The sequence below is a fragment of the Oncorhynchus nerka genome, linkage group LG1, assembly GCF_034236695.1.
Source record: "Oncorhynchus nerka isolate Pitt River linkage group LG1, Oner_Uvic_2.0, whole genome shotgun sequence".
Lineage (NCBI taxonomy): Eukaryota > Metazoa > Chordata > Actinopteri > Salmoniformes > Salmonidae > Oncorhynchus > Oncorhynchus nerka.
Genome location: NC_088396.1, coordinates 58,614,375 through 58,632,781, shown reverse-complemented (window position 1 = coordinate 58,632,781; position 18,407 = coordinate 58,614,375). Strand labels below are relative to the sequence as shown.

The window sequence follows — 18,407 nt, the reverse complement described above, 5'->3', positions numbered from 1 at the left end:
ATGTACTTCGTTTCAGTTACGTATTGCTGCAGGTTCCGGTACAGAGTCAATATGGAGGCTATATACAGCAGGTTCCGGTACAGAGTCAATATGGAGGCTATATACAGCAGGTTCCGGTACAGAGTCAATATGGAGGCTATATGCAGCAGGTTCGGTACAGAGTCAATATGGAGGCTATATACAGCAGGTTCCGGTACAGAGTCAATATGGAGGCTATATACAGCAGGTTCCGGTACAGAGTCAATATGGAGGCTATATGCAGCAGATTCCGGTACAGAGTCAATATGGAGGCTATATGCAGCAGGTTCCGGTACAGAGTCAATATGGAGGCTATATACAGCAGGTTCCGGTACAGAGTCAATATGGAGGCTATATACAGCAGGTTCCGGTACAGAGTCAATATGGAGGCTATATACAGCAGGTTCCGGTACAGAGTCAATATGGAGGCTATATACAGCAGGTTCCGGTACAGAGTCAATATGGAGGCTATATACAGCAGGTTCCGGTACAGAGTCAATATGGAGGCTATATACAGCAGGTTCCGGTACAGAGTCAATATGGAGGCTATATACAGCAGGTTCCGGTACAGAGTCAATATGGAGGCTATATGCAGCAGATTCCGGTACAGAGTCAATATGGAGGCTATATGCAGCAGGTTCCGGTACAGAGTCAATATGGAGGCTATATACAGCAGGTTCCGGTACAGAGTCAATATGGAGGCTATATACAGCAGGTTCCGGTACAGAGTCAATATGGAGGCTATATACAGCAGGTTCCGGTACAGAGTCAATATGGAGGCTATATACAGCAGGTTCCGGTACAGAGTCAATATGGAGGCTATATACAGCAGGTTCCGGTACAGAGTCAATATGGAGGCTATATACAGCGGGTACCGGTACAGAGTCAATGTGGAGGCTATATACAGCAGGTTCCGGTACAGAGTCAATATGGAGGCTATATACAGCAGGTTCCGGTACAGAGTCAATATGGAGGCTATATACAGCGGAGTTCCGGTACAGAGTCAATATGGAGGCTATATACAGCAGGTTCCGGTACAGAGTCAATATGGAGGCTATATACAGCAGGTTCGGTACAGAGTCAATGTGGAGGCTATATACAGCAGGTTCCGGTACAGAGTCAATATGGAGGCTATATACAGCAGGTTCCGGTACAGAGTCAATATGGAGGCTATATACAGCAGGTTCCGGTACAGAGTCAATGTGGAGGCTATATACAGCAGGTTCCGGTACAGAGTCAATATGGAGGCTATATACAGGGGTTCCGGTACAGAGTCAATATGGAGGCTATATACAGCAGGTTCCGGTACAGAGTCAATATGGAGGCTATATACAGCAGGTTCCGGTACAGAGTCAATGTGGAGGCTATATACAGCAGATTCCGGTACAGAGTCAATATGGAGGCTATATACAGCAGGTTCCGGTACAGAGTCAATGTGGAGGCTATATACAGGGGGTACCGGTACAGAGTCAATATGGAGGCTATATACAGCGGGTTCCGGTACAGAGTCAATGTGGAGGCTATATACAGCAGGTTCCGGTACAGAGTCAATATGGAGGCTATATACAGCAGGTTCCGGTACAGAGTCAATATGGAGGCTATATACAGCAGGTTCCGGTACAGAGTCAATGTGGAGGCTATATACAGCAGGTTCCGGTACAGAGTCAATGTGGAGGCTATATACAGCAGGTATTACGGTACAGAGTCAATGTGGAGGCTATATACAGCAGGTTCCGGTACAGAGTCAATGTGGAGGCTATATACAGCAGGTATTCGGTACAGAGTCAATGTGGAGGCTATATACAGCAGGTATTCCGGTACAGAGTCAATGTGGAGGCTATATACAGCGGGTTCCGGTACAGAGTCAATGTGGAGGCTATATACAGCGGTGTTACGGTACAGAGTCAATGTGGAGGCTATATACAGCAGTGTTACGGTACAGAGTCAATGTGGAGGCTATATACAGCAGTGTTACGGTACAGAGTCAATGTGGAGGCTATATACAGGGTGTTACGGTACAGAGTCAATGTGGAGGCTATATACAGCGGTGTTACGGTACAGAGTCAATGTGGAGGCTATATACAGGGTATTACGGTACAGAGTCAATGTGGAGGCTATATACAGGGTATTACGGTACAGAGTCAATGTGGAGGCTATATACAGCAGGTATTACGGTACAGAGTCAATGTGGAGGCTATATACAGCGGTGTTACGGTACAGAGTCAATGTGGAGGCTATATACAGCAGTATTACGGTACAGAGTCAATGTGGAGGCTATATACAGGGATTACGGTACAGAGTCAATGTGGAGGCTATATACAGCAGGTTACTGGTACAGAGTCAATGTGGAGGCTATATACAGGGGTACCGGTACAGAGTCAATATGGAGGCTATATACAGCAGGTTACCGGTACAGAGTCAATGTGGAGGCTATATACAGCAGGTTACCGGTACAGAGTCAATGTGGAGACTATATACAGCAGGTTCCGGTACAGAGTCAATATGGAGGCTATATACAGGCGGGTACCGGTACAGAGTCAATGTGGAGGCTATATACAGGGGGTACCGGTACAGAGTCAATGTGGAGGCTATATACAGCAGGTACCGGTACAGAGTCAATGTGGAGGCTATATACAGCGGGTACCGGTACAGAGTCAATGTGGAGGCTATATACAGGGGGTACCGGTACAGAGTCAATGTGGAGGCTATATACAGGGAGTACCGGTACAGAGTCAATGTGGAGGCTATATACAGGGAGTACCGGTACAGAGTCAATGTGGAGGCTATATACAGGGAGTACCGGTACAGAGTCAATGTGGAGGCTATATACAGGGGTTACCGGTACAGAGTCAATGTGGAGGCTATATACAGGAGGTACCGGTACAGAGTCAATGTGGAGGCTATATACAGGGGGTTCCGGTACAGAGTCAATGTGGAGGCTATATACAGGAGGTACCGGTACAGAGTCAATGTGGAGGCTATATACAGGAGGTACCGGTACAGAGTCAATGTGGAGGCTATATACAGGGGGTACCGGTACAGAGTCAATGTGGAGGCTATATACAGGGGGTACCGGTACAGAGTCAATGTGGAGGCTATATACAGGAGGTACCGGTACAGAGTCAATGTGGAGGCTATATACAGGGGTACCGGTACAGAGTCAATGTGGAGGCTATATACAGGGGTACCGGTACAGAGTCAATGTGGAGGCTATATACAGGGGGTACCGGTACAGAGTCAATGTGGAGGCTATATACAGGGGTACCGGTACAGAGTCAATGTGGAGGCTATATACAGGAGGTACCGGTACAGAGTCAATGTGGAGGCTATATACAGGAGGTACCGGTACAGAGTCAATGTGGAGGCTATATACAGGGGTACCGGTACAGAGTCAATGTGGAGGCTATATACAGGGAGTACCGGTACAGAGTCAATGTGGAGGCTATATACAGGGAGTACCGGTACAGAGTCAATGTGGAGGCTATATACAGGGAGTACCGGTACAGAGTCAATGTGGAGGCTATATACAGGGGGTACCGGTACAGAGTCAATGTGGAGGCTATATACAGGGGGTACCGGTACAGAGTCAATGTGGAGGCTATATACAGGGAGTACCGGTACAGAGTCAATGTGGAGGCTATATACAGGGGGTACCGGTACAGAGTCAATGTGGAGGCTATATACAGGGGTACCGGTACAGAGTCAATGTGGAGGCTATATACAGGGGGTACCGGTACAGAGTCAATGTGGAGGCTATATACAGGGAGTACCGGTACAGAGTCAATGTGGAGGCTATATACAGGGGTACCGGTACAGAGTCAATGTGGAGGCTATATACAGGGGGTACCAGTACAGAGTCAATGTGGAGGCTATATACAGGGAGTACCGGTACAGAGTCAATGTGGAGGCTATATACAGGGGTACCGGTACAGAGTCAATGTGGAGGCTATATACAGGGGGTACCGGTACAGAGTCAATGTGGAGGCTATATACAGGGGTACCGGTACAGAGTCAATGTGGAGGCTATATACAGGGGTACCGGTACAGAGTCAATGTGGAGACTATATACAGGGGTACCTGTACAGAGTCAATGTGGAGGCTATATACAGGGTACCGGTACAGAGTCAATGTGGAGGCTATATACAGGGGTACCGGTACAGAGTCAATGTGGAGACTATATACAGGGAGTACCGGTACAGAGTCAATGTGGAGGCTATATACAGGGGTACCAGTACAGAGTCAATGTGGAGGCTATATACAGGAGTACCGGTACAGAGTCAATGTGGAGGCTATATACAGGGGGTACCGGTACAGAGTCAATGTGGAGGCTATATACAGGGGTACCGGTACAGAGTCAATGTGGAGCTATATACAGGGGTACCGGTACAGAGTCAATGTGGAGGCTATATACAGGGGTACCGGTACAGAGTCAATGTGGAGACTATACAGGGTACCAGTACAGAGTCAATGTGGAGGCTATATACAGGGGTACCGGTACAGAGTCAATGTGGAGGCTATATACAGGGGTACCGGTACAGAGTCAATGTGGAGGCTATATACAGGGGTACCAGTACAGAGTCAATGTGGAGGCTATATACAGGGGTACCGGTACAGAGTCAATGTGGAGGCTATATACAGGGAGTACCAGTACAGAGTCAATGTGGAGGCTATATACAGGGGTACCGGTACAGAGTCAATGTGGAGGCTATATACAGGGGTACCGGTACAGAGTCAATGTGGAGGCTATATACAGGAGTACCAGTACAGAGTCAATGTGGAGGCTATATACAGGGGTACCGGTACAGAGTCAATGTGGACTATATACAGGGGGTACCGGTACAGAGTCAATGTGGAGGCTATATACAGGGGGTACCGGTACAGAGTCAATGTGGAGGCTATATACAGGAGTACCGGTACAGAGTCAATGTGGAGGCTATATACAGGGGGTACCGGTACAGAGTCAATGTGGAGGCTATATACAGGGGTACCGGTACAGAGTCAATGTGGAGGCTATATACAGGGGTACCGGTACAGAGTCAATGTGGAGGCTATATACAGGGAGTACCGGTACAGAGTCAATGTGGAGGCTATATACAGGGGTACCGGTACAGAGTCAATGTGGAGGCTATATACAGGGAGTACCGGTACAGAGTCAATGTGGAGGCTATATACAGGGGTACCGGTACAGAGTCAATGTGGAGGCTATATACAGGGAGTACCGGTACAGAGTCAATGTGGAGGCTATATACAGGGGTACCGGTACAGAGTCAATGTGGAGACTATATACAGGGAGTACCGGTACAGAGTCAATGTGGAGGCTATATACAGGGGTACCGGTACAGAGTCAATGTGGAGACTATACAGGAGTACCGGTACAGAGTCAATGTGGAGGCTATATACAGGGGTACCGGTGACAGAGTCAATGTGGAGACTATATACAGGGAGTACCGTACAGAGTCCAATGTGGAGGCTATATACAGGAAGTACCGGTACAGAGTCAATGTGGAGGCTATATACAGGGGAGTACCGGTACAGAGTCAATGTGGAGGCTATATACAGGGGGTACCGGTACAATGTGGAGGCTATATACAGGGAGTACCGGTACAATGTGGAGGCTATATACAGGGAGTACCGGTACAGAGTCAATGTGGAGACTATATACAGGGGGTATCGGTACAGAGTCAATGTGGAGGCTATATACAGGGGGTACCGGTACAGAGTCAATGTGGAGGCTATATACAGGGGGTACCGGTACAGAGTAAATGTGGAGACTATATACAGGGGGTACCGGTACAGAGTCAATGTGGAGACTATATACAGGGGGTACCGGTACAGAGTCAATGTGGAGGCTATATACAGGGGGTACCGGTACAGAGTCAAGGTGGAGGCTATATACAGGGGGTACCGGTACAGAGTCAATGTGGAGGCTATATACAGGGAGTACCGGTACAGAGTCAATGTGGAGGCTATATACAGGGGGTACCGGTACAGAATCAATGTGGAGGCTATATACAGGGGGTACCGGTACAGAGTCAATGTGGAGGCTATATACAGGGGGTACCGGTACAGAGTTAATGTGGAGACTATATACAGGGGGTACCGGTACAGAGTCAATGTGGAGGCTATATACAGGGAGTACCGGTACAGAGGTAATGTGGAGACTATATACAGGGGGTACCGGTACAGAGTCAATGTGGAGGCTATATACAGGGGGTACCGGTACAGAGTCAATGTGGAGGCTATATACAGGGAGTACCGGTACAGAGTCAATGTGGAGGCTATATACAGGGGGTACCGGTACAGAGTCAATGAGGAGGCTATATACAGGGGGTACCGGTACAGAGTTAATGTGGAGGCTATATACAGGGGGTACCGGTACAGAGTCCATGTGGAGGCTATATACAGGGGGTACAGAGTCAATGTGGAGGCTATATACAGGGGGTACCGGTACAGAGTCAAGGTGGAGGCTATATACAGGGGGTACAGAGTCAATGTGGAGGCTATATACAGGGAGTACCGGTACAATGTGGAGGCTATATACAGGGAGTACCGGTACAGAGTCAATGTGGAGACTATATACAGGGGGTATCGGTACAGAGTCAATGTGGACGCTATATACAGGGGGTACCGGTACAGAGTCAATGTGGAGGCTATATACAGGGGGTACCGGTACAGAGTAAATGTGGAGACTATATACAGGGGGTACCGGTACAGAGTCAATGTGGAGACTATATACAGGGGGTACCGGTACAGAGTCAATGTGGAGGCTATATACAGGGGGTACCGGTACAGAGTCAATGTGGAGACTATATACAGGGGTACCGGTACAGAGTCAATGTGGAGACTATATACAGGGGGTACCGGTACAGAGTCAATGTGGAGGCTATATACAGGGGGTACCGGTACAGAGTCAATGTGGAGGCTATATACAGGGGGTACCGGTACAGAGTCAATGTGGAGACTATATACAGGGGGTACCGGTACAGAGTCAATGTGGAGGCTATATACAAGGGGTACCCGTATAGTCAATGTGGAGGCTATATACAAGGGGTATCGGTATAGAGTCAATATGGAGGCTATATACAGGGGGTACCGGTACAGAGTCAATATGGAGGCTATATACAGGGGGTACCGGTACAGAGTCAATATGGAGGCTATATACAGGGGTACCGGTACAGAGTCAATGTGGAGGCTATATACAGGGGTACCAGTACAGAGTTAATGTGGAGACTATATACAGGGGTACCGGTACAGAGTCAATGTGGAGGCTATATACAGGGGGTACCGGTACAGAGTCAATGTGGAGGCTATATACAGGGTGTACCGGTACAGAGTCAATGTGGAGGCTATATACAGGGGGTACCGGTACAGAGTCAATGTGGAGGCTATATACAGGGGGTACCGGTACAGAGTCAAGGTGGAGGCTATATACAGGGGGTACAGAGTCAATGTGGAGGCTATATACAGGGAGTACCGGTACAATGTGGAGGCTATATACAGGGAGTACCGGTACAGAGTCAATGTGGAGACTATATACAGGGGGTATCGGTACAGAGTCAATGTGGAGGCTATATACAGGGGGTACCGGTACAGAGTCAATGTGGAGGCTATATACAGGGGGTACCGGTACAGAGTCAATGTGGAGACTATATACAGGGGGTACCGGTACAGAGTCAATGTGGAGACTATATACAGGGGGTACCGGTACAGAGTCAATGTGGAGGCTATATACAGGGGGTACCGGTACAGTCAATGTGGAGACTATATACAGGGGGTACCGGTACAGAGTCAATGTGGAGACTATATACAGGGGGTACCGGTACAGAGTCAATGTGGAGGCTATATACAGGGGGTACCGGTACAGAGTCAATGTGGAGGCTATATACAGGGGGTACCGGTACAGAGTCAATGTGGAGACTATATACAGGAGGTACCGGTACAGAGTCAATGTGGAGGCTATATACAGGGGGTACCGGTACAGAGTCAATGTGGAGACTATATACAGGGGGTACCGGTACAGAGTCAATGTGGAGGCTATATACAAGGGGTACCGGTATAGTCAATGTGGAGGCTATATACAAGGGGTATCGGTATAGAGTCAATATGGAGGCTATATACAGGGGGTACCGGTACAGAGTCAATGTGGAGGCTATATACAGGGGGTACCGGTACAGAGTCAATGTGGAGGCTATATACAAGGGGTACCGGTATAGTCAATGTGGAGGCTATATACAGGGGGTACCGGTACAGAGTCAATGTGGAGACTATATACAGGAGGTACCGGTACAGAGTCAATGTGGAGGCTATATACAGGGGGTACCGGTACAGAGTCAATGTGGAGACTATATACAGGGGTACCGGTACAGAGTCAATGTGGAGGCTATATACAAGGGGTACCGGTATAGTCAATGTGGAGGCTATATACAAGGGGTATCGGTATAGAGTCAATATGGAGGCTATATACAGGGGGTACCGGTACAGAGTCAATATGGAGGCTATATACAGGGGGTACCGGTACAGAGTCAATGTGGAGGCTATATACAGGGGGTACCAGTACAGAGTTAATGTGGAGGCTATATACAGGGGGTACCGGTACAGAGTCAATGTGGAGGCTATATACAGGGGGTACCGGTACAGAGTCAATGTGGAGGCTATATACAGGGGGTACCGGTACAGAGTCAATGTGGAGGCTATATACAGGGGTACCAGTACAGAGTCAATGTGGAGGCTATATACAGGGAGTACCGGTACAGAGTCAATGTGGAGGCTATATACAGGGGGTACCGGTACAGAGTCAATGTGGAGGCTATATACAGGGAGTACCGGTACAGAGTCAATGTGGAGGCTATATACAGGGAGTACCGGTACAGAGTCAATGTGGAGGCTATATATACAGGGGGTACCGGTACAGAGTCAATGTGGAGGCTATATACAGGGGGTACCGGTACAGAGTCAATGTGGAGGCTATATACAGGGGGTACCGGTACGGAGTCAATGTGGAGGCTATATACAGGGGGTACCGGTACAGAGTCAATGTGGAGGCTATATACAGGGAGTACCGGTACAGAGTCAATGTGGAGGCTATATACAGGGAGTACCGGTACAGAGTCAATGTGGAGGCTATATATACAGGGGGTACCGGTACAGAGTCAATGTGGAGGCTATATACAGGGGGTACCGGTACAGAGTCAATGTGGAGGCTATATACAGGGGGTACCGGTACAGAGTCAATGTGGTGGCTATATACAGGGGGTACCGGTACAGAGTCAATGTGGAGGCTATATACAGGGGGCACCGGTACAGAGTCAATGTGGAGGCTATATACAGGGTGTTACGGTACAGAGTCAATGTGCGGGTACAGGTTAGTCTAAAGTGACTACTATGTTAGTTTGTATAGATAATAAACAGCAAGTAGCAACATTTGATAAATTGTTCAGCAGTCTTATAGCTTGGGGGTTGAAGCTGTTATAAGGAGCCTTTTGGTCCTACCGCTTGCCGTGAAGTAGTAGAGAGAACAGTCTATGACTTGGATGATGGGATGTTGGATTGGATGTTAGGGCCTTCCTCTGACACCACCTAGTATATAGGTCCTGGATGGCAGGAAGCTTGGCCCCAGTGGTGTACTGGGCCGTACGCGCTACCCTCTGTAGCACCTTACGGTCAGATGCCGAGCACTTGCCATACCAGGCGGTGATGCTCTCGATGGTGCCGCTGTAGATCTTTGAGGATCTGGGGACCCATGACAAATCTTTTCAGTCTCCTGAGGGGGAATACGCTTTGTCGTGCCCTCTTCACGATTGTCTTGGTGTGTTTGGACCATGACAGTTTGTTGGTGATGTGGACACCAAGGAACTTGAAACTCTCAACCTGCTCCACTACAACCCTGTCGATGTTAATTGGGGCCAGTTAGGCCCGCCTTTTCCTGTAGTCCACAATCAGCTCCTTTGTCTTGCTCACATAGAGAGGTTGTTGTTGTCCTGGCAGTGTGACCTCCTCCCTATAAGCTGTCTCATCGTTGTTGGTGATCAGGCCTACCACTGTTTTCGTCAGCAAACTTGGTGTTGGAGTCATGCTTGGCCACGTAGTCGTGGATGAACGTGCTTTTACACCTGCATTGCTTGCTGTTTGGGGTTTTAGGCTGGGTTTCTGTACAGCACTTTGAGATATCAGCTGATGTACGAAGGGCTATATGAATAAATTTGATTTGATTTGAGTACAGGACGGGATAAAGCACGCACCCCTGAGGGGCCCCAGTGTTGAGGATTAGCGTGGCGGATGTGTTACCTACCCTCACCACCTGGGGGCGGCCCATCAAGAAGTCCAGCATCCAGTTCAAGAGGGAGGTGTTTAGTCCCAGGGTCCTTAGCTTATTTATGAGCTTTGTGGGCACTATGGTGTTGAACGCTGAGCTGTAGTCAATTAATAGCAATCTCACATAGGTGTTCCTTTTGTCCAGGTGGGAAAGGGCAGTATGGAGTGCGATTGAGATTGCGTCATCTGTGGATCTGTTGGGGCGGTATGCAAATTGGAGTGGGTCTAGAATTTCTGGCATGATGGTGTTGATGTGAGCCATGACCAGCCTTTCAAAGCACTTCATGGCTACCGACGTGAGTGCTATGGGGCGGTAATCATTTAGGCAGGTTACTTTCGCTTTCTTGGGCACAGGGACTATGGTGGTCTGTTTGAAACATTTAAACTCAGTTTTTCACAATTCCTGACATTTAATTCTAGTACAAATTCAGTCTTACATCAGTTAGGATCACCACTTTATTTTAAAAATGTGAAATGTCACAATAATAGTAGAGAGAATTATTTATTTCAACGTTGATTTCTTTCATCACATTCCCAGTGGGTCAGAAGTTTACATACACTCAATTAGTATTTGGTAGCATTGCCTTTAAATTGCTTAACTTGGGTCAAACGTTTCCGGTAGCCTTCCACAAGCTTCCCACAATAAGTTGGGTGAATGTTGGCCCATTCCTCCTGACAGAGCTGGTGTAACTGAGTCAGGTTTGTGGGCCTCCTTGCTAACCCTAACCCTTTTTCAGTTCTGCCCACAAATTTCTATAGGATTGAGGTCAGGGCTTTGTGATGGTCACTCCAATACCTCGACTTTGTTGTCCTTAAGCCATTTTGCCACAGCTTTGGAAGTATACTTGGGGTCATTATCCATTTGGAAGACCCATTTGCGACCAAGCTTTAACTTCCTGACTGATGTCTTGAGATGTTGCTTTAATATATCCACATAATATTCCTACCTCATGATGCCGTCTATTTTGTTAAGTGCACCAGTCCCTCTTGCAGCAAAGCACCCCCACAACATGATGTTGCCAACCCCGTGCTTCACGGATGGGATGGTGTTCTTCAGCTTGCAAGCATCCCCCTTTTTCCTCCAAACATAACGATGGTCTTTATGGCCAAACAACAGTTCTATTTTTGTTTCATCAGACCAGAGGACATTTCTCCAAAACGTACGATCTTTGTCCCAATGTGCAGTTTCAAACCGTAGTCTGGCTTTTTTATGTTGGTTTTGGAGCAGTGGCTTCTTCCTTGCTGAGCGGCCTTTCAGGTTATGTTGATATAGGACTTGTTTTACTGTGGATATAGATACTTTTGTACCCATTTCCTAAAGCATCTTCACAAGGTCATTTCCTGTTGTTCATGGATTGATTTGCACTTTTCTCGTTCTCTAGGAGACAGAATGCGAGACAGGTCGCGTCTCCTTCCTGAGCGGTATGACGGCTGCGTGGTCCCATGGTGTTTATACTTGCATACTATTGTTTGTACAGATGAATGTGGTACCTTCAGGCATTTGGAAATTGCTCCCAAGGATGAACCAGACTTGTGGAGATCTACAATTTATTTTCTGAAGTCTTGGCTGATTTCTTTTTATTTTCCCATGATGCCAAGCAAAGAGGCACTGAGTTTGAAGGTAAGCCTTGAAATACATCCACAGGTACACCTCCAATTGACTCAAATTATATCAGTTAGCCTATCAGAAGCTTCTAAAGCCATGACATCATTTTCTGGAATTTTCCAAGCTGTTTAAAGGCACAGTCAACTTAGTGTATGTAAACTTCTGACCCACTGGAAATGTGATACAGTGAATTATAAGTGTAATAATCTGCCTGTAAAAAATTGTTGGAAAAATGACTTGTGTCATGCACAAAGTAGATGTCCTAACCGACTTGCCAAAACTAAAGTTTGTTAACAAGAAATTTGTGGAGTGGTTGAAAAATGAGTTTTAATGACTCCAACCTTAGTGTATGTAAACTTCCGACTTCAGCTGTATGTTTTTCTATTGTGTTATTGACTGTACATTTGTTTATGTCTAACACACTGTTTGTGTCACACTGCTTTGCTTTATTTTGGCCAGGTCGCAGTCGTAAACTAAAACCTATTCTCAACTAGCCTACCTGGTAAAATAAAGGTGAAATAAAAAAAACATTTAAATGTTGGCCCTGGATAGACTCTACTGAGGTTAGGCTTAACATGGTAGTATTTTCTTTCGTGTAGGAGAGGAACATGCAGCCTTCCAACAGGGGGTAATAAGGTATTTTCTTTGTATCTTATTACTCTGACCTTTCAACACACTGGCCATGTGACTGTCATTCCATTCATTTCTAATGACTATGTGACCTTATTAATTTCTAATGACTATGCCTAAATCACGTACTCCAGGCTCCACTAGCTATATCAGTTGGAACTTAAAAGGAATTAACCACGTGGTCAAGCATAGTCGATTGTATGCTCATCTTAAGTCTTTAAGAACGGAATTTGTTTTTTTCCCCAAGAGACCCATCTCCGGTCCAGCGACCATGCTAAACTAAGGAGAAGATGGGTCGACCAAAAATGTCCATTCAACTTTGGTGTTAAGGCCTTAGCAGCCATCTTCTCTTTAGTTCAGAAAAGGCACCCTGTTTGTTTCCTCCCAAGTCATTTCAGATATGTTATGGGGAAATTGTTTAACACACAGGATGTTCTGACCTCTATGGTCCTAATTGGGATGAAGCTCCATGTTTCTAAGACTTGATTGCAACACTTCCTGGCCTCAACTCTCATTATTTGATAGTGTGAGGAGATTGATTGTGCATTAACGTTACTCATTTTTAGAATACGAAAATGATTCTGGTCCATGGAGGAGCTCCTTGTCTGATCCACGGCGGAGGAGGAGGAGCTCCTTGTCTGATCCACGGCGGAGGAGGAGGAGCTCCTTGTCTGATCCACGGCGGAGGAGGAGGAGCTCCTTGTCTGATCCACGGCGGAGGAGGAGGAGCTCCTTCTCTGATCCACGGCGGAGGAGGAGCTCCTTGTCTGATCCACGGCGGAGGAGGAGCTCCTTGTCTGATCCACGGCGGAGGAGGAGCTCCTTCTCTGATCCACGGAGGAGGAGGAGCTCCTTGTCTGATCCACGGCGGAGGAGGAGCTCCTTGTCTGATCCACGGCGGAGGAGGAGGAGCTCCTTGTCTGATCCACGGCGGAGGAGGAGGAGCTCCTTGTCTGATCCACGGCGGAGGAGGTGGAGCTCCTTGTCTGATCCACGGCGGAGGAGGAGGAGCTCCTTGTCTGATCCACGGCGGAGGAGGAGGAGCTCCTTGTCTGATCCACGGAGGAGGAGGAGCTCCTTGTCTGATCCACGGAGGAGGAGGAGCTCCTTGTCTGATCCACGGAGGAGGAGGAGCTCCTTGTCTGATCCACGGCGGAGGAGGAGGAGCTCCTCATCTGATCCATGGCGGAGCAGCTCCGGTCTCCTTTGTCTTGATCACGTTGAGAGAGAGGTTGTTATGCTGGTCAACACGGCAAGGTCACTGACCTCCTCCCTATAGGCTGTGTCCTTGTTGTCGGTGATCAGGCCTACCACTGTTGAATCATCGGAAAACTTATTGATGGTGTTGGAGTCGTCTATACCCCCTCTCTAACCCCGTGGAGACTCCTTTACCCCCTCTCTAACCCCGTGGAGACTCCTTTACCCCCTCTCTAACCCCGTGGAGTCTCCTTTACCCCTCTCTAACCCCGTGGAGTCTCCTTTACCCCCTCTCTAACCCCGTGGAGTCTCCTTTACCCCCTCTCTAACCCCGTGGAGTCTCCTTTACCCCCTCTCTAACCCCGTGGAGTCTCCTTTACCCCCTCTCTAACCCCGTGGAGTCTCCTTTACCCCCTCTCTAACCCCGTGGAGTCTCCTTTACCCCCTCTCTAACCCCGTGGAGTCTCCTTTACCCCCTCTCTAACCCCGTGGAGTCTCCTTTACCCCCTCTCTAACCCCGTGGAGTCTCCTTTACCCCCTCTCTAACCCCGTGGAGTCTCCTTTACCCCATCTCTAACCCTGAGGAGTCTACTCCCCATCTCTAACCCCGAGGAGTCTACTCCCCTCTCTAACCCCGAGGAGTCTACTCCCCTCTCTAACCCCGAGGAGTCTACTCCCCATCTCTAACCCCGAGGAGTCTACTCCCCATCTCTAACCCCGAGGAGTCTACTCCCCATCTCTAACCCCGAGGAGTCTACTCCCCATCTCTAACCCCGAGGAGTCTACTCCCCATCTCTAACCCCGAGGAGTCTACTCCCCATCTCTAACCCCGAGGAGTCTACTCCCCATCTCTAACCCCGAGGAGTCTACTCCCCATCTCTAACCCCGTGGAGTCTCCTTTACCCCCTCTCTAACCCTGTGGAGTCTCCTTTACCCCCTCTCTAACCCCGTGGAGTCTCCTTTACCCCCTCTCTAACCCCGTGGAGTCTCCTTTACCCCATCTCTAACCCCGAGGAGTCTACTCCCCATCTCTAACCCCGAGGAGTCTACTCCCCATCTCTAACCCCGAGGAGTCTACTCCCCATCTCTAACCCCGAGGAGTCTACTCCCCATCTCTAACCCCGAGGAGTCTACTCCCCATCTCTAACCCCGAGGAGTCTACTCCCCCTCTCTAACCCCGAGGAGTCTACTCCCCATCTCTAACCCCGAGGAGTCTACTCCCTATCTCCTGGACATGCTACAAGGTTTAGGGAAATGTTCTGGTCATAAGTTAAACCTGACAAAAAGTGTGCTCCTCCCCATTAACCAGTCACCACATGAGTTCTGTTATACTCACAGACATCATTCAAACAGTTTAAGAAACTTCAGAGTGTTTTCTATCCAATGCTAATAATAATATGCATCTATTAGCAACTGGCACTGAGTAGGAGGCAGTTCAGTCTGGGCATGCTATTCATCCAAAAGTGAAAATGCTGCCCTCTATCCCAAAGAAGTTAACCAGTCAGCAGAAGGTTTCCCGTTTAAGGTTTCGCATCAGGTCTTTATATAAAGGTCACATGCTCATTTAAGGCTCTGTTTAAACACAACTTTAAAAAACACTCGCGCCAAGAAAGATTCTCTTCTCATTTCATTAGCATGTCGCATTCATTCTGTCAAGATGACTGTACTACCTAGGCTTCTGTACTTATTCCAGCTGCATTTCCAAACAACTGGCCAGCTGCATTTCCAAACAACTGGCCAGCTGCATTTCCAAACAACTGGCCAGCTGCATTTCCAAACAACTGGCCAGCTGCATTTCCAAACAACTGGCCAGCTGCATTTCCAAACAACTGGCCAGCTGCATTTCCAAACAACTGGCCAGCTGCATTTCCAAACAACTGGCCAGCTGCATTTCCAAATTCATTTAAATTACAGTGCATTCGTAAAGTATTCAGACCCCTTGACTTTTCCCCAAAAATATTTACGTTACAGCCTTATTCGACAAATGATTAAATCGTTTCCCCCCCTCAGACACAATACCACATGTTTTTAGAAATGTTTGCAAATTAATCAAATTTAATAAACTGAAATGTCACACTTACATAAGTATTCAGACCCTTTGCTCAGTACTTTGTTGAAACACCTTTGGCAGTGATTACAGCCTCAAGTCTTCTTGGGTATGACGCTACAAGCTTGGCACACCTGTATTGGGAGAGTTTCTCCCATTCTTCTCTGCAGATCCTCTCAAGTTCTGTCAGGTTGGATGGGGAGCCTCGCTGCACAGTTATTTTCAAGGCTCTCCAGAGATGTTCGATCGGGTTCAAGTCTGGGATCTGGCTGGGCCATTCAGAGACGTTTCCCGAAGCCATTCCTGATGTTGTCTTGGCAGTGTGCTTAGGGTCGTTGTCCTGTTGGAAGGTGAACCTTCACCCCAGTCTGAGGTCCTGAGCGTTCTGGAGCAGGTTTTCATCAAGGATCTCTGTACTTTGCTCCGTTCATCTTTCCCTCGATCCTGACTAGTCTCCCAGTTCCTGCCGCTGAAAAACATCCCCACAGCATGATGCTGTCACCAACATGTTTCACCGTAGGGATGGTGCCAGGTTTCGTCGAGAGATTTAAAGAGAATCTTGTTTTTCCTTGTCTGAGGGTTCTTTAGGTGCCTTTTGGCAAACTCCAAGCAGGCTGTGCCTTTTACTGAGGAGTGGTATCCGTCTGGCCACTCTACCATAAAGGCCTGATTTATGGAGTGCTGCAGAGATGGTTGTCCTTCTGCAAAGTTCTCCCATCGCCACAGAGGAACTCCGGAGCTCTGTTAGAGTGACCATCCTGACCTGAACTCCCTGACCAAGGCCCTTTTCCCCTCGATTGCTCAGTTTGGCTGGGCGGCCAAATCTAGGAAGAGCCTTGGTGGTTCCAAACTTCTCCCATTTACGAACGATTGAGGCCAATGTGTCCTTGGGGGCCTTCAATGCTGCAGACATTTTTTGGTATCCTTCCCCAGATCTGTGCCTCGACACAATCTTGTCTCTGAGCTCTACGGACAATTCCTTCAACCTCATGGCTTGGTTTTTGCTCTGACATGCACTGTCAACTGTGGGACCTTATATAGACAGGTGTGTGCCTTTCCAAATCATGTCCAATCAATTGAATTTACCACAGGTGGACTACAATCAAGTTGTAGAAATATCTCAAGGATGATCAATGGAAACAGGATGCACCTGAGCTCAATTTCAAGTCTCATAGCAAAGGGTCTGCATACTTATGTAAATAAGGTATTTCAGTTTTCTATTCTTTATAAATTAGCAAACACTTCTAAAAACCTGTTTTCGCCTTGTCATTATGGGGTATTGTGATGTCATTATGGGGTATTGTGATGTCATTATGGGGTATTGTGATGTCATTATGGGGCATTGTGATGTCATTATGGGGCATTGTTTCCAGATTGATGAGGAACATTTTTTAAATCCATTTTAGAATAAAGCTGTAACGTAACAAAATGTAGAAAAAAGGAAAGGAGTCTGAATACTTTCCGAATGCCCTGTAAACAGACAAACTAACATTCAAAATGTCTCAATTATTTTGGAACTGTTGTGAGTGTAACGTAAATGTGTAATGGTTTATTAGTTACAGCATTTCACTTGCTTTGGCAATGTAACCATGTTTCCTATGCCTTCAGAGAGCAGGTAGGCACCACAACCCTAGTCCATGTCCCCTGTCCTTACCTTCCTGGTGAGGGGCACCTCAATGGGCACAGGGATCAGCTCTGCCAGCAGACATCCATAGAACGCCACTATAAACATCACAGGGTCACTGTTGGGGAACACTAGAGCAACCTAAAGAAAACACAGACATACTGTCAACATCTGTCAACATCTGTCTATAGGGTACATACTGTCACCATCAACCTATAGGGTACATACGGTTACCATCAACCTATATGGTACATACTGTTACCATCAACCTATAGGACACATACTGTCAACATCAACCTATAGGGTACATACTGTTACCATCAACCTATAGGGTACATACTGTCACCATCAACCTATAGGGTACATACTGTTACCATCAACCTATAGGGTACATACTGTCACCATCAACCTATAGGGTACATACGGTTACCATCAACCTATATGGTACATACTGTTACCATCAACCTATAGGACACATACTGTCAACATCAACCTATAGGGTACATACGGTTACCATCAACCTATAGGGTACATACTGTTACCATCAACCTATAGGACACATACTGTCAACATCAACCTATAGGGTACATACTGTCAACATCAACCTATAGGGTACATACTGCCAACATCAACCTATAGGGTACATACTGTCAACATCAACCTATAGGGTACATACTGTCACCATCAACCTATAGGATACATACTGTCACCATCTGTCACCATCTGTCAACATATGTCTATAGGGTACATACTGTTACCATCAACCTATAGGGTACATAGTGTTACCATCAACCTATAGGGTACATAGTGTTACCATCAACCTATAGGGTACATAGTGTTACCATCAACCTATAGGGTACATACTGTCACCATCAACCTATAGGGTACATACTGTTACCATCAACCTATAGGGTACATAGTGTTACCATCAACCTATAGGGTACATACGGTTACCATCAACCTATATGGTACAT

At 47.3% G+C, this 18,407-nt stretch overlaps 1 protein-coding gene across 1 annotated transcript in view; it reads right to left on the bottom strand.

Moving 5' to 3' along the window:
- dip2a (disco-interacting protein 2 homolog A) overlaps positions 1-18,407 on the bottom strand; it is a 299,931-nt gene that overhangs the window by 135,128 nt on the left and 146,396 nt on the right. The window contains exon 9 of the mRNA XM_065019803.1: positions 17,464-17,574. Coding sequence (XP_064875875.1) covers positions 17,464-17,574 — 111 coding nt within the window. The remainder of the gene's footprint in view (positions 1-17,463; positions 17,575-18,407) is intronic.